The sequence below is a fragment of the Tachyglossus aculeatus genome, chromosome 17, assembly GCF_015852505.1.
Source record: "Tachyglossus aculeatus isolate mTacAcu1 chromosome 17, mTacAcu1.pri, whole genome shotgun sequence".
Classification (NCBI taxonomy): domain Eukaryota; kingdom Metazoa; phylum Chordata; class Mammalia; order Monotremata; family Tachyglossidae; genus Tachyglossus; species Tachyglossus aculeatus.
Window position 1 is genome coordinate 9,714,247 of NC_052082.1, and position 14,054 is coordinate 9,728,300.

The window sequence follows — 14,054 nt, forward strand, 5'->3', positions numbered from 1 at the left end:
GAAAAGGATGGATTTTAGCAATGTTATGAAGGTAGAACTTATAGGATTTGGAGACAGATCAAATATGTGGATTGACTGAGAGAGACGAGTCAAGGGTAATACCAAGGTTAAGTAGGCTTGTGAGACAGGGAGGATGGAGGTGTTGTCTACAGTCATGCAAAATTGGTGTGTGGGCGGGGGTCACGGTTTGGGTGGGAAGATGAGGAGTTACATTTTGGGCATGCTGAGGAGTCGGCGGGACCTCCAAGTAGAGATGTCCTGGAGACAGGAGGAAATGCGAAAGTGAGGAGAAGGAGAGAGGGCAGGGCTAGAGAAGTAGATTTGGGAATCATTTATGTCGATATGGAAGTTGAACCCAGGGTAACAAATGAGTTCTCTAAGGGAATGGGTGTAAAGAGAGACTAGAAGGGGATCCAGGACTGAGCCAGCTAGAGGGTGGGAGGTAGAGGAGGAGCCCACGAAAGAGGTAGAAAAAGTGGCCAGAGAGATAGGAGGGAAACCAGGAAAGGACAATATCAGCAAAGCCAAGGTTAGATGATGTTTTAAGCAAGTCATTTCAATTCTCTGTGCCTCAGTTCCCTCATCTGTAAAATGGGGATTAAGACTGTGAGCCCCACGTAGGACAACCTGATCACCTTGTATCTATCCCAGCGCTTAGAAAAGTGCTCGGCACAAAGAAAGCGCTTAATAAATACCATTATTATTATTATTTTAAGGAGAGGGGTGTGGTCCATAGTGTCAAAGGCGGGTGAGAGGTTGAAGGCATGCTGGACAACTGTAGTGTCCAATTTTTTTATGTTTGAGGTCTGGACCTATTACAGACCCATATTTGACTTCTAAGGCAGTTCCACCACAGGTCCCCTTTGTACCACTGAGGGGCCGGAGCGCATCATGGCCTAATGGTTAGAGCATTGCCTGGGGAGTCAGAAGGACCTGGATTCTAATCCCGCCTCTTCCACTTGTGTGCTGTGTGACCTTGGGCAAGTCACTTCACTTCTCTGTGCCTTAATTATCTGTAAAATGGGGATTAAGATTGTGAACTTCAAGTGTGGCAGGGACTGTGTCCAACCCACTTAGCTCATATCTCCCCCAGCGCTTGACACATAGTAAGCGCCTAACAAACACCATCGTCATCCCCACAAACACATTTAATAATAATATGGTACCTGAGAAGCAGCGTGGCTTAGTGGTAAGAACACTGGCTTGGGAGTCAGAGGGTGTGGGTTCTAATCCCGGCTCCACCACTTGACAGCTGTGTGACTTTGGGCAAGTCATTTCACTTCTCTGTGCCTCAGTTACCGCATCTGTAAAATGGGGATTAAGACTGTGAGCCCCATGTGGGTCAACTTGCTTACCTTATATATACTCCAGTGCTTAGAAAAGTGCTTGGCACATAGTAAGTGCTTAACAAATACCATTATTATTATTACCTGTTAAATGGTGTGGCTCAGTGGAAAAAGCACAGGCTTTGGAGTCAGAGGTCATGGGTTCGAATTCTGACTCCACCACATGTCTGCTGTGTGACCTTGGGCAAGTCACTTAACTTCTCTGAGCCTCAGCTACCTCATCTGGCAAATGGGGATTAAAACTGTGAGCCCCATGTGGGACAACCTGATCACCTTGTATCCCCCCCAGCGTTTAGAACAGTGTTTTGCACATAGTAAGCACTTAACAAATGCCATTATCATTATTATCATTATTATTATTACTATGTGCCAAGCACTGTTCTAAGTGCTGTGGTAGATATAAATTATCAGGTTGAACACAGTCCCTGTCCCAGATGGGGCTCCCACTCTTAATCCCCATTTTTTCCAGGTGAGGTAACGGAGGCCCAGAAACTGAAGTGATTTACCCCAGGTCACACAGCAGACAAGTGGGGTGGAGCGGAATTAGAACCCATGACCTTCTGCTTTTCAGGCCCGGGCTCTGTCCACAACACAGTTCCGCTTCTCATTCACCCGGGGCAAACCCACATATTCCCAGACTGAGCCCCCTTTTCCCTCTCCTCCTCCCCATCCCCCCTCTCTGCCCTACCTCCTTCCCCTCCCCACAGCACTTGTATGTATTTGTACAGATTTACTACTCTATTCATTTTACTTGTACATATTTACTATTCTATTTATTTTGTTAATGATGTGCATATACCTTTAATTCCATTTGTTCTGACGATTTTGACACCCGTCTACATGTTTTGTTTTGTTGTCTGTCTCCCCCTTCTAGACTGTGAGCCCGTTGTTGGGTAAGGACCGTCTCTATCTGTTACCGACTTGTACTTCCCACGCGCTTAGTCCAGTGCTCTGCACACAGTAAGCGCTCAATAAATACATTTGAATGAATGAAGGAACAAATTCACCCAAGGCAAAGGCACACATCCAGAAACGCTTTCTCTCATTTCCAACAGGCCAAGAGCTCCCTTGGCTAAACCTGGCCCTGCCCATTCATTCAATCGTGTTTATTGAGCGCTTACTGTGTGCGGAGCACTGGACTAAGCGCTTGGGAAGTACAGGTTGCCCACCCTGGCTTCTGTACCAGCAGTTTTGTAGGCAGCCCGTGTCCGAGGACCGGGTGTGTAAAGTGGGGGCACCGTTAGTTACTTGGGTTTGTGACTTCGTGAATCTTCCAGTGGGCGGGAAAGGCCCGACCCCTCGGGACCTGTTCTTTACGCAATAAACTGGGAAGGAAGCCAGGAACACTGGCCCCTTCCTCCCCCCTCCCTACTCTCAATTCCCTCAATCCATCCCCCTCCCCGTCCCAGGAACCCGCCCCTCACCCCTCTGAGCTGAGTCAGCCAAGAAAACCAGGATGCCCCGCCCGGGCCTGGGAATTTCCCGGCCTCGCGCATAAAGGTCCAGGGAGCTGGGAGAGACGCCCAGATCGCCCAGAGCTCCCAGACCTGCAAGATTCAGCAGCTCCAGTCCTGCCATCAGACAGACCCACCACCCTGCCCGTCATGAGCCGCGGCCTCGACCTCCACTGCTCCCCTTTCTCCTCCTCCTCCTCCCCGGGGCTCCCCCAAAAACTGCTGCTCCTGCTGCTCCTGCTGCTGCTGCACGTGTCCACCCAGCGCACCCAAGGTGAGAAGCGGCCCGGAGCCCCCGGGGGGCACAGCACTGCCCTAAGCGCTCCGCCACCGCAAGTCAGGGGCAGAGGGTGACCATCCCTGCCCACAGCGGGGTCACCGTTGGGAAGAGGGGGGAGGCACGGGATGGAGAGGAAGGAAGGGATGGATGGATGGATGGATGAATGGATGGATGGATGGATGGATGGATGGATGGATGGAGCAGGACAGAGGAGCACAGGATGGAGCGGGATGGAAGGGGACAGAGCAGGGTGGGATGAAGCAGGAGAGCCCGGGCTTGGGAGTTCTAATCCCCGCTCCGCCACTTGTCACCTGTGTGACCTTGGGCAAGGCACTTCACTTCTCTGGGCCTCAGTTACCTCATCTGTAAAATGAGGATTAAGAGTGTGAATGTGGGACAACCTGATCACCTTGTATCCCCCCAGCGCTTAGAATAGTGCTTGGCACATAGTAAGCGCTTATTATTATCATAATTACTATAGAACGGAGATGGAGCAGGACAGAATGGAACCGAGCTGGGTGGGAGAGAACAGGCCAGAACGGGGATGGTGTGGAATAATTATAATAGTAATAATAATAATGGTATTTGTTAAGCCCTTGCTATGTGCCGGACACTATTCTAAACGCTGGGGTAGATACAAGCTAATCGGGTTGTCCCACGAAGGGTTCACAGTCTCAATCCCCATTTTACAGATGAGATAACTGAGGCCCAGAGATGCCAAGTGGCTTGCCCAACATCACACAGCAGACAAGTGGCATAGCTGGGATTAGAACCCACATCCTCTGCCTCCCAAACTTCTTTCCACTGAGGCATGTGGTGTCTCTGAACAGGGTGGGAAGGCTCTGGAAAAATTAGGGTTGGAACATCCTCACCCCCGGGACTGGACTTGGTGGGGGGGGTGATGGGGGGGGGAGGGGAGCAGGGCAGCTGGCTTTGGGGGAGCAAGCCTGGCTGGGCTGAGAGAGGCCAAGCGCTTAGTACAGTGCCCTGCACACAGTAAATACGATTGAATGAAAGAATGAATGAATGAGCACATGCTCTAACAGGGTTCACTCTTCACAGCTGCCCCCCGACAGCTCCTCTCACTCTCGGAGCTGCGCTGCAGATGTATTCAAGTTACGCAAGGGATCCACCACTCCAAAATTCAATCTGTGGAGGTCATCCCCGCCGGACCCCACTGCCCGGACATCGAAGTCGTGTAAGTGCCCCCTCACCCACCCACCCAACCACCCCCATGCCCCCTAACAGCTAGTCAGGCCCATCCATCCATCATCATCATTATTAAGTACTATACTGGATGTAGAGTGGTGATCCAAAAGGGTGACAACACACAGTGATAATAATAATAATGATGATGATGGTATTTGTTAAGTGTTTACAATGTGCTAAGCACTGTTCTAAGTGCTGGGATAATAATAATAATGATGGCATTTGTTCAGCGCTTACTATGTGCCAGGCACTGTCCTAAGTGCTGGATAGATACAAGGTAATCAAGATGTCCCATGTGGGGCTCACAGCCTTAATACCCATTTTACAGATGAGGGAACTGAGGCACAGAGAAGTTAAGCGGCTTGCCCAAGGTCACACGGCAGACAAGTGGCCGAGTCAGGATTAGAACCCAAGACCTCTGGCTCCCAAGCCCTGCTGTTGCCACTAGGCAATGCTGCTTCTCTACTGTGGCTTAGTGGATTTTAGTCTCCTGGGCAAGTCCCTTAACTTCTCTAGGCCTCAGTTACCTCATCTGTAGAATGGGGGTTGAGACTGTGAGCCCCACATGGGACAGGGAGTGTGTCCAACCTGATTACCTTGTCTACCCCAGCTCTTAGAACAGTGCCTGGCACATAGTAAGTGCTTAACAAATACCATTATTATTAATAATAATGGCATTTATTAAGTGCTTACTATGTGCAAAGCACTGTTCTAAGCGCTGGGGAGGTTACAAGGTGATCAGGTTGTCCCACGGGGGACTCACAGTCTTAATCCCCATTTTACAGATGAGGTAACTGAGGCCCAGAGAAGTTAAGTGACTTGCCCAGAGTCACACAGCTGACAATTGGCGGAGCTGGGATTTGAACCCATGACCTCTGACTCCAAAGCCCATGCTCTTTCCACTGAGCCATGCTGCTTCTCTATTATCATCATTATTATTATTGCAGTAGGGTAGGAGATTCTACTCCCCACCCTTCAGGCTTTACAACCTAATGGGGGAGACCATCTCTAAATAATACAGAGTTTGGAGGAGGAACTGGCTTAAAGGATAGAGCGTGGGAGGCTGGAAGTCAGGAGGACCTGGGTTCTAAACCTCCATCCATCTGCTGTGTGACCTTGGGCAAATTGCTTCGCTTCTTTGGGCCTCGTTGACCTCATCTGAAAAATGGAAATGAAGACTGGTAGCCCCATGTGGGGCAGGGACTGTGCTCAAGTTGATTAGCTTGTACCTACCCCAGTGCTTAGAGAAGTGCTTGACACATAGTAAGGGCTTCACAAGTGCCATCATTATTATCAAGTGCTTAAGAAATGCCATTAAAAGGGGGCGGGAGGGGGGCGGCCGGAAGGGAGGGTTTGTGGAAAAGCAAGTGCTCAAATAGTATTAGCAGTAATGTCAATCCGTATATTCAGGAGCATTATTGACAGTTACAAGCACAGCAGTATTGAGGTGGAAAAGTTATCCAAGTGGCGGCTGTCTCACCTATGTCTGCTCTCTCCTCTTCACAGAGCCACGCTGAAGAATTCACAAATTGTCTGCTTGAACCCCCAAGCCCCCCTGGTCAAGAAACTCATCAATAGACTCCTAAACAAGTAAGCAGTTCAATCAGCGCCTGAGGCCTGCCTGCTCTAGAATTGCAGGGAGGATTTTCAGGCCCTGGGGTGGGATAGTTGCGGGGGCGCGGGGCCACACTCATCCCGGACCACCGTTTCGAACTCCACACCAGAATCAAAACCAGCATAAAACTGATCATTTTGCAGGAGCATTCCGTGCCAGCGTAACGCATGAAGCGCAGCGTCTAGCCAGGTTGCCTCTGGGATTGCTAAAGATTTGTCTACGCAGGCCAATCAGATAATTATCTGAGAAGTGCCAACAGGCAATCTGGGTCATTTGGGGCCAACACAATTAAGAATCCCTCTGTTTCTTCATTGCATAGTGGGTTGTCAGAATTATCTGGAGAATTGGCTCCGCTCTCTGTGTCACGTTGCTTGTCGAAATGCTGTCAAACAGCCACTCGCCTGACACAGTAGGCCACATTCAACCTTGTAACCTCCCCAGCGCTTGGAACAGTGCTTTGCACATAGTAGGCGCTTAATAAATGTCATTATTATTATTATTACTCATGGTAGAAGCTGCCTTTTAGCAATCAGTGGTATTGGTTGAGCTCTTACGAGGTGCAGAGCGCTGTTCTAAGCACTTATGGAAGGCGCTAAATATTTCTGAAATGCAAACGCCTCTCTGAAGTTTCTGTTTTTCCTCCCAAGACCTAATCAAAGCTGAAACGACTATTTTTGGACTGTCTGTATATGTTGCCAACTTGTACTTCCCAAGTGCTTAGTACAGTGCTCTGCACCCAGTCAGCGCTCAATAAATACGATTGATTGATTGATTCAGACCCCCCACCACCACCACCACACACAACCTGGCTAGCCATATTGTTCCCGGGGAAGACCACTGGCCACTGGCATGTGGGTGGGTGGATACGATGAGGACGGTTTTCCTGATTTGGCTTTTAATGAAAATCACTTTCTTCTTCCAGAAACTGAACAATGGCCTGCTGAGGGAGAAGAGGGAGAACAAGAATCCATCATTCAGAAGGTGCCAGACAGAAAGAGAAAAGGGAACCGGAGGGAAAGTGTGAAAACTGAACTTCGGCAATGCTTTTATTTATGTTATTTATCCTTTACAAGGGGTGTGTTCTATTGCTTTCAAGATAAAGTATGAAATGTTTTTTAAAGAAATATATGTATGAGAATCACGGGGTTTAAATATTTATTGAAGGGATAACTTATTTCTATTTTCTAAATCATTGCTATTTATTATGAAATCTTAAGAACTGTATTGTTCTAATAACATATGGACATTTTATGTCTACCTTGTATGGCATACTGTCATTTCTGTGTGAAAGACACAATGATGTCTTAGTATTTATTGTAAAGAAATTGTCATAGTTCTAATGCAATAAAAGATTTCCTTAAATGCTCCATGTTTCGTCTGGTCCTATGATTGCTTTCCTATTCAGTTCCTCCAAAACCGGCACCATCTTGTCAATGTGGTGTTATTTCAGCACTCCTGAGCACGCTAACTGGACGCCCCTGTGACTGCCTTTAGCTAATTAAATTAAATTAAAAATAAAATGGCAATGCGATTGATTTTCTGGGAATGATCCCCAAAATGTCATTTGGCTGAGGGGAATGTCTAAAGCTATATTCCTGGGGACTTGTACTGAGAACTTTCCAAGCCCCACTGTTTTTAATTGCACAATTACTTGCATAATTTCTTCCTGTTTTTTTCCACCGTTAAGAGAGGGGTGTGGCTATTATGTTGACCATACACGAATTATCAATCAATCAATGATATTTATTGAGTGCTTGCTATGTGCAGAGCATTCATTCATTCATTCAATCGTATTTATTGAGCGTTTACTGTGTGCAGAGCACTGTAGTAAGCACTTGGAAGCACAATTCGGCAATATATAGACACTGTCCCTACCCAACAACGGGTTCACAGTCTAAAAGGGGGAGAACTGTACTAAGCACTTGGATTAGGATGTATTCCCTGCTAATAACAAGTGTAATAATAATAATAATGGCATTTGTTAAGCACTTACAATGTGCCAAGCACTGTTCTAAGAGCTGGGATAGATACAAGGTAATCAGATTGTCCCAGGTGGGGCTCACAGTCTTAATCCCCATTTTACGGATGAGGTAACTAAGGCACAGAGAAGTTAAGTGACTTGCCCAAAGTCACACAGCTGACAGTTGGCGGAGCCGGGATTGGAACCCATGACCTCTGACTCCCAAGCCTGTGCTCTTTCCACTGAGCCACACTGCTTCTAGAATTGCTTATTGCTAGAATTATGTCCAGCAAGAAGAGATGGGGGAGGAAACGAAGAAGGAAAGGATGGGAAAAAAGTAGAGGAGGTTAAATGGGCACTTGAGACAGCATCTCTCTTGTATCCATTACCCTCTGCAAGTCTCTGCTTCTGCTCCTCCTTCTGTGGCAGGGGCGTCTGAATGATAATAATAATAACTGTGGTTTTTGTTAAGTGCTTACAACGTGCCAGTCACTGTACTATAAGCATTGGGGTGGATACAAGCTAATCAGGTTGGACAAAGTCCCTGTCCCATGTGGGGCTCACAGTCCCTGTCCCATGTAGGAGAAGCAGCGTGGCTCAGTGGAAAGAGCCCGGGCTTTGGAGTCAGAAATCATGGGTTCAAATCCTGGCTCTGCCAATTAGCTGTGTGACTTTGGGCAAGTCACTTAACTTCTCCAGGCCTCAGTTACCTCATCTGTAAAATAGGGATGAAGACTGTGAGCCCCCCGTGGGACAACCTGATCACCTTGTAACCTCCCCAGCACTTAGAGCAGTGCTTTGCACATAGTAAGTGCTTAATAAATGCCATCATTATTATTATTATGGGGGGCTCACAGCCTCAATCCTCATTTATACAGATCAGGTACCTGAGACCCAGAGAAGTGAAGTGACTTGCCCAAGGTCACACAACAGACACTTGGCAGAGCTGGGATTAGAGCCCACGACCTTCTGGCTCTAGCCACTACACCACAGGGTTTGGTCTCTGGCCACCTTCAGGCTAGGGGTCAATTCAGAGTGCCTAGTTGATTCTGAAAATCAGGTCATATGCCTGGATATCAGGTCCAATTTGTACTTCCCAAGCGCTTAGTACAGTGCTCTGCACATAGTAAGCACTCAATAAATACGATTGATGATATGCAGGTGCGAGGAGTCATTTGAAAGCAAAGACGAGGTTGACTTTCTCACTTCGCCAACCTTGCCCCCATCCGGCCTCAGTGGACCACCTGGCCCCATCGCCCTACCCCTCCGGACCTCAGGCCCTATCCCGGCCCTGGACTCTCCCCATCAGGTGGCTGGAGAAGCAGCGTGACTCAGTGGAAAGAGCCCGGGCTTGGGAGTCAGAGGTCGTGGGTTCTAATCCCGGCTCTGCCACTTTGCTGTGTGACCTTGGGCAAGTCACTTCTCTGAGCCTCAGTTATCTCATCTGTAAAACGGGGATGAAGACGTTGAGCCCCACGTGGGACAAACTGATTCCCTTGTATCCCCCCCCACCCGGTGTCTAGAACAGTGCTTGGCACATAGTAAGCGCTTACCAAATACCATTATAAAAAGAACCTGGAGACAATCAGAAGTGCCCCCTTCCACTCAGCCTCTAGGACTGCAAGGTGGTTGTGGGCAGAGAATGTGTCTGTTCTGTTGTCATATTGTACTCGGGGATGGGGGAGGTGTCTTGTACTCTCCCAAGAGTTTAGTACAGTGCCCTGCACACAGTTAGAGCTCAATAAATACGATCTATTGATTTACTCAGCCTTCAGGCTGGAGAGCCAAGATGTCTCTTCCTCTCCAACGGGTAAGGGTGATGCAGAAGGGAGAGAGCACGGTTCCAACAACTTCAGGTTGCAGTGAAACAGTGGCTCAGACCAACGCCGCATCTCAGCTGTGAACCCGGAGACCGTGACGGCAGAAGGATCAGCACAGTATGCCACAATCCACAAAAGAGTGACTCTTTTCGAGCAGATGGTTCAAGGGGTTGGCTAAACAAGGAAGCAAAGTGAAAACGGCACCAAGGACTACAAAGGCAAATGATGGTACACCAGAAGACAGTCTCTGCGAGTACCATATGTTTGCATGAAGGCTTTGTACGTAGGTTTCAATAACCACGGCCAGTTTTTATCAGCCCTGGTGAGCCCAAGCCAAGCTAAACCCTGGGATGGAGAGCTTTAAGTAAATTGAAAACCTGCCCATGCCTGAGGGGGTCCTGGGGCACCTTTTGGGGTGAGGGAGTTCATCTGGGCACAGTGACTGGTCAGTTGGCCAGTCGTATTTATTGAGGTGGGGCATCTGGGAGAGATGTGTTCGTGGAATCGCTACGGGATGGAGACGACTTGACGGCATAAGACGAGATGGTCTTTGGGGCCTGAGATGGTCTGCCCGGGAAGGCTGCGTTGGAAAGGGCCAAAGAAAGATCCAGCTAGGTTCAGGCCAGGAATGGACTGACCAGGACTGTTCTATGTCCCCTCCGCTTAGGGCCTCCAAGGGTCATTTCCAGGAAGGAATGGGCAGGGCACTGATTGGGGCACTTCCAGGAATGTGTGATTGTTGCTCTTGGACTTCTCAATCTGTTAACCATCTGTTAACATCATGCCAACTCTGCAGGTGTAGGCTGAATCTTATCTCTCAGGTTCTCCTTTAACACAAGAGCAAGGAGGAAGTATTGAGATCTGCCCCATGGGAGGAATGAAGCAAGGCTTTAGATTAATGCCAAGGCTCTTCCAGCCACCTGCAGGCACAGCGGTGAGTGAAGGTGGAAGGGGAAGTGGGGAGGCCCTTTAACCTTTTTGAAGTATTTTTGATTAAGTGGCCACTTTCCTCAGGATGTGGGAGTATCTGGAATTGCCCTCTGGAAATTCCCAGGGAGAGAGAGGGTTGGATTGGTCAGCCCTGATAAGAACAGATTCTGTTCTTTTTCACCCAAGCTGCATATTATTTGTGAGGTGCCAGTCCCATGCTCAGTGTTCCGTGCTCCCAACTCCTCACTCTCGGCTTCAAGGCTTTCCATCACCTCGCCCCCCTCCTACCTCACCCCACTTCTCTCCTTCTCCAGCCCAGCCCGCACCCTCCGCTCCTCTGCTGCCGCTAACCTCCTCACTGGGCCTCCTTCTCACCTATCCTGCCATTGATCCCCAGCCCCCGTCCTTCCCCTGGCCTGGAATGCCCTCCCTCCACACATCTGCCAAAACTAGCTCTCTTCCTCCCTTCAAAGCCCTATTGAAAGCTCATCTCCTCCAGGAAGCCTTCCCAAACTGAGCCCCCCTTTTTCTTCTCCTCCTCCTCCTCCCCTCCCATCACCCCCTCCCTCCCTCTGCCCAACCCCCTTCCCCTCCCCACAGCACTTGTATATATTTGTACATATTTATTACTCTATTTTATTTGTACATATTTACTATATTTATTTTATTAATTGATGATGTTTATATAGCTATAACTCTATTTATTCTGATGGTATTGACACCTGTCTACTTGTTTTGTTTTATTGTCTGTCTCTCATTTCTAGACTGTGAGCCCGTTGTCGGGTAGGGACCGTCTCTATATGTTGCCAATTTGTACTTCCCAAGTGCTTAGTACAGTGCTCTGCACATCGTAAATATGATCGAATGACTGACTGAATGAGTGAATACTTGGTGCTGGGGTGATAATAATAATTGTGGTAATTGTTAAGCACTTACTATGTGACAGGCATTGTACTAAGAGCTGGGGTGGATACAAGTTAATTGGTTTGGACACAGACCCTGTCCAAGGTGGGTCTCACAGTCTCAATCCCCCTTTTACAGATGAGGTAACTGAGGCCCAGAGAAATGAAGTGACCTACCCAAGGTCACACAACAGACAAGTGGCAGAGCCAAGAATTGAACCCATGACCTTATAACTCCCAGACCCGACTGTGTCCACGCTGCTTTCCCTAGGTCCAGACAATCTTCATCCCACCTAGGACCCACAGTCTAAGAGGTAGGAAGAGGAGGTATTTTATCCCATTTTGCTGATGAAGAAACGTAGCCCAGAGAGGTTAAGCGGCTCTCCCAAAGTCACACAGCAGGTCAGGGACAAGGATAAACCTAGAACCTGGGTCTCCTGACTCAGGAAACCTAGCTCTTTGCATTAGGCCATGTTGCCATCTATAGTTGTCCAGATCCCATCCATCCCATATTATTACACGAAAATATTGAATAATATTAAGTATTAAGTAATATTACATAAATATATGTAATAAAGTAGCCAGAGATCCTTGGACGAAGGGACAAGGAGGGGCTGGGGAACGATGAAGAAGGTGGCTAGAGAAAGTTTACTTGGGGCAGTGTGGCTGATGAGAAACTGAGCCGGGGGAGTTTTTGATGTGTCGCAATCTCTGATATCGTCGTCCATTGTGTTTTAAGACGATGCCGCCGATGATTAAATTCATCTATGAGTCTGTGTCGTTGAAAAAGCCATTGGGGGATGCACAATTCCAACTTCCTAAGCGCTTAGTACAATCAATCAATTGTATTTATTGAGTGCTAACTGTGTGCAGAGCACTGTACTAAGCGCTTGGGAAGTACAAGTTGGCAACATAACAGTGTACTACACACAGTAAGCACTCAATAAATACCACTGAATGAATGGGCACACACGACGATTGTACTTTGCTGTGTTGCTCTGTTCGTTGGGCTGATTATCCCCCTACACAAAGGCAGTGTGGCCTACTCCAAGGATGTTTACCCACTCTGTTATATTCCGCTCTCCCAAGAGCTTAGTACATGCTGTGCACACAGCCAACTTGTATTTCCCAAGCACTTAGTACAGTGCTCTGCACACAGTAAGCGCTCAATAAATCCGAGTGAATGAATGAATAAGTGCTCAGTAAATACCATTGATTGATCACGGAATTGGGAGTCAAGGGATCTGAGTTCTAGTTCTGGCTCGGCCAGTTGCCTGCTAGGTGACCTGGGGTTACTCATTTAACTCTTCTGTGCATCAGTTTCCTCAACTATAGAAGTGGGATAAGATATCTGCCCTCTGCTCTCCCTCTCTTTTAGTCCTGGAAGCTAAATCACAGCTGATTATCTTGTTCTAATGCATTCCTTGACACACAGTAAGAGCAGGAGAACCAACTTTATTACTAACTTTCTTGCATTAATACTTTGATGATAAAGTAAATGCAATCAATGATCTCTGCTATTAAATTCTTGCTTAATGATGGTACTCATTAAGCCTTACTATGCGACAAGCACTGTTCTAGGAGCTGGGGTAGATACAAGCTAATAGAGTCGGATGCATTCCTGTCCCACATGGGGCTCACCCTCTTAATCCTCATTTTACAGATGAGGTAACTGAGGCCCAGAGAAGTGGAGTGACTTGCCTAAGGTCACCCAGCAGACAAGTGGCGGAGCCGGGATTAGAACCCAGGTCCTTCTGATTCACAGGCCGGTGCTCTACCCACTAGGCCATGCTGCTAGTGGTTACTGAGAAGCAGAAGCAGCGTGGCTCAGTGGAAAGAGCACGGGCTTGGGAGTCAGAGGTTATGGGTTCGAATCCTGGCTCCGCCACATGTCTCCTGTGTGACCTTGGGCAAGTCACTTAACTTCTCTGAGCCTCTGTTACCTCATCTGTAAAATGGGGATTAAGATGGTGAGCCCCATGTGGGACAACCTGATCATCTTGTATCCCCCCCCCCAGGGCTTAGAACAGTGCTTTGCACATAGTAAGTGCTGTACAAATGTCATTATTATTATTATTGCTGGCGTCTCCAGAAATTGTTAGTTCCAGCCAATGGTGACTCTCTGCAGGGCTTCTGTAGCCTGCATCGAATTGGCAGACCACATTATCCTCACTTGAACGTCAAAATCACCATCCTCGATAATATTTATGGAGCGCTTACTATTCGCAGAGCAGTGTACTAAGCACTTGGGAGAAGAGTCGGCAGACACGTCCCCTGTCCCTGCCAGCTGCGAGGAAGGAGGCTGTCCCAGTGTGTTCTGGGAAGGAAGGGATTGGTGCCTCATCTTACCTTTTCTCTAGATCTATTGTCAATTGATCAGTGGTATTTATTGAGCGCTCACTGTGGGTAGGCATGTTCCCTGCCCAAACTGAGCACATATTGCTACTTCCCGCAAAAGCACTGCGATCGGCAGCGCACTGTATGCCCCATTTGGGAGAGTGGGTCAGTGGAAAGAGCATGGACTTTGGAGTCAGAGGT

At 48.1% G+C, this 14,054-nt stretch overlaps 1 protein-coding gene across 2 annotated transcripts; it reads left to right on the forward strand.

Moving 5' to 3' along the window:
- Positions 1 to 2,898: 2,898 nt before the first annotated feature.
- LOC119939424 (permeability factor 2-like) lies at positions 2,899 to 7,161 on the forward strand. 2 transcript variants are annotated; one of them, XM_038759438.1, is made up of 4 exons: positions 2,899 to 3,074; positions 4,143 to 4,278; positions 5,796 to 5,879; positions 6,827 to 7,161. In XM_038759438.1, the coding sequence occupies exons 1-4, from the start codon at positions 2,951 to 2,953 to the stop codon at positions 6,831 to 6,833; spliced, it is 351 nt and encodes a 116-aa protein (XP_038615366.1). In that variant the 5' UTR covers positions 2,899 to 2,950; the 3' UTR covers positions 6,834 to 7,161. The 2 variants fall into 2 exon arrangements, with proteins under 2 accessions (XP_038615366.1, XP_038615367.1); XM_038759439.1 differs by lacking the exon at positions 6,827 to 7,161 and having other exon boundaries at positions 5,796 to 5,883.
- Positions 7,162 to 14,054: the final 6,893 nt, after the last annotated feature.

Bases quoted from the DNA above. Each gene is read 5' to 3' on its own strand.
- LOC119939424 (XM_038759438.1), top strand. From the start codon at position 2,951: ATGAGCCGCGGCCTCGACCTCCACTGCTCCCCTTTCTCCTCCTCCTCC. The intron at 3,075-4,142 runs GTGAGAAGCGGC...CACTCTTCACAG, and splicing joins GTCCACCCAGCGCACCCAAG to CTGCCCCCCGACAGCTCCTC. The intron at 4,279-5,795 runs GTAAGTGCCCCC...TCCTCTTCACAG, and splicing joins TGCCCGGACATCGAAGTCGT to AGCCACGCTGAAGAATTCAC.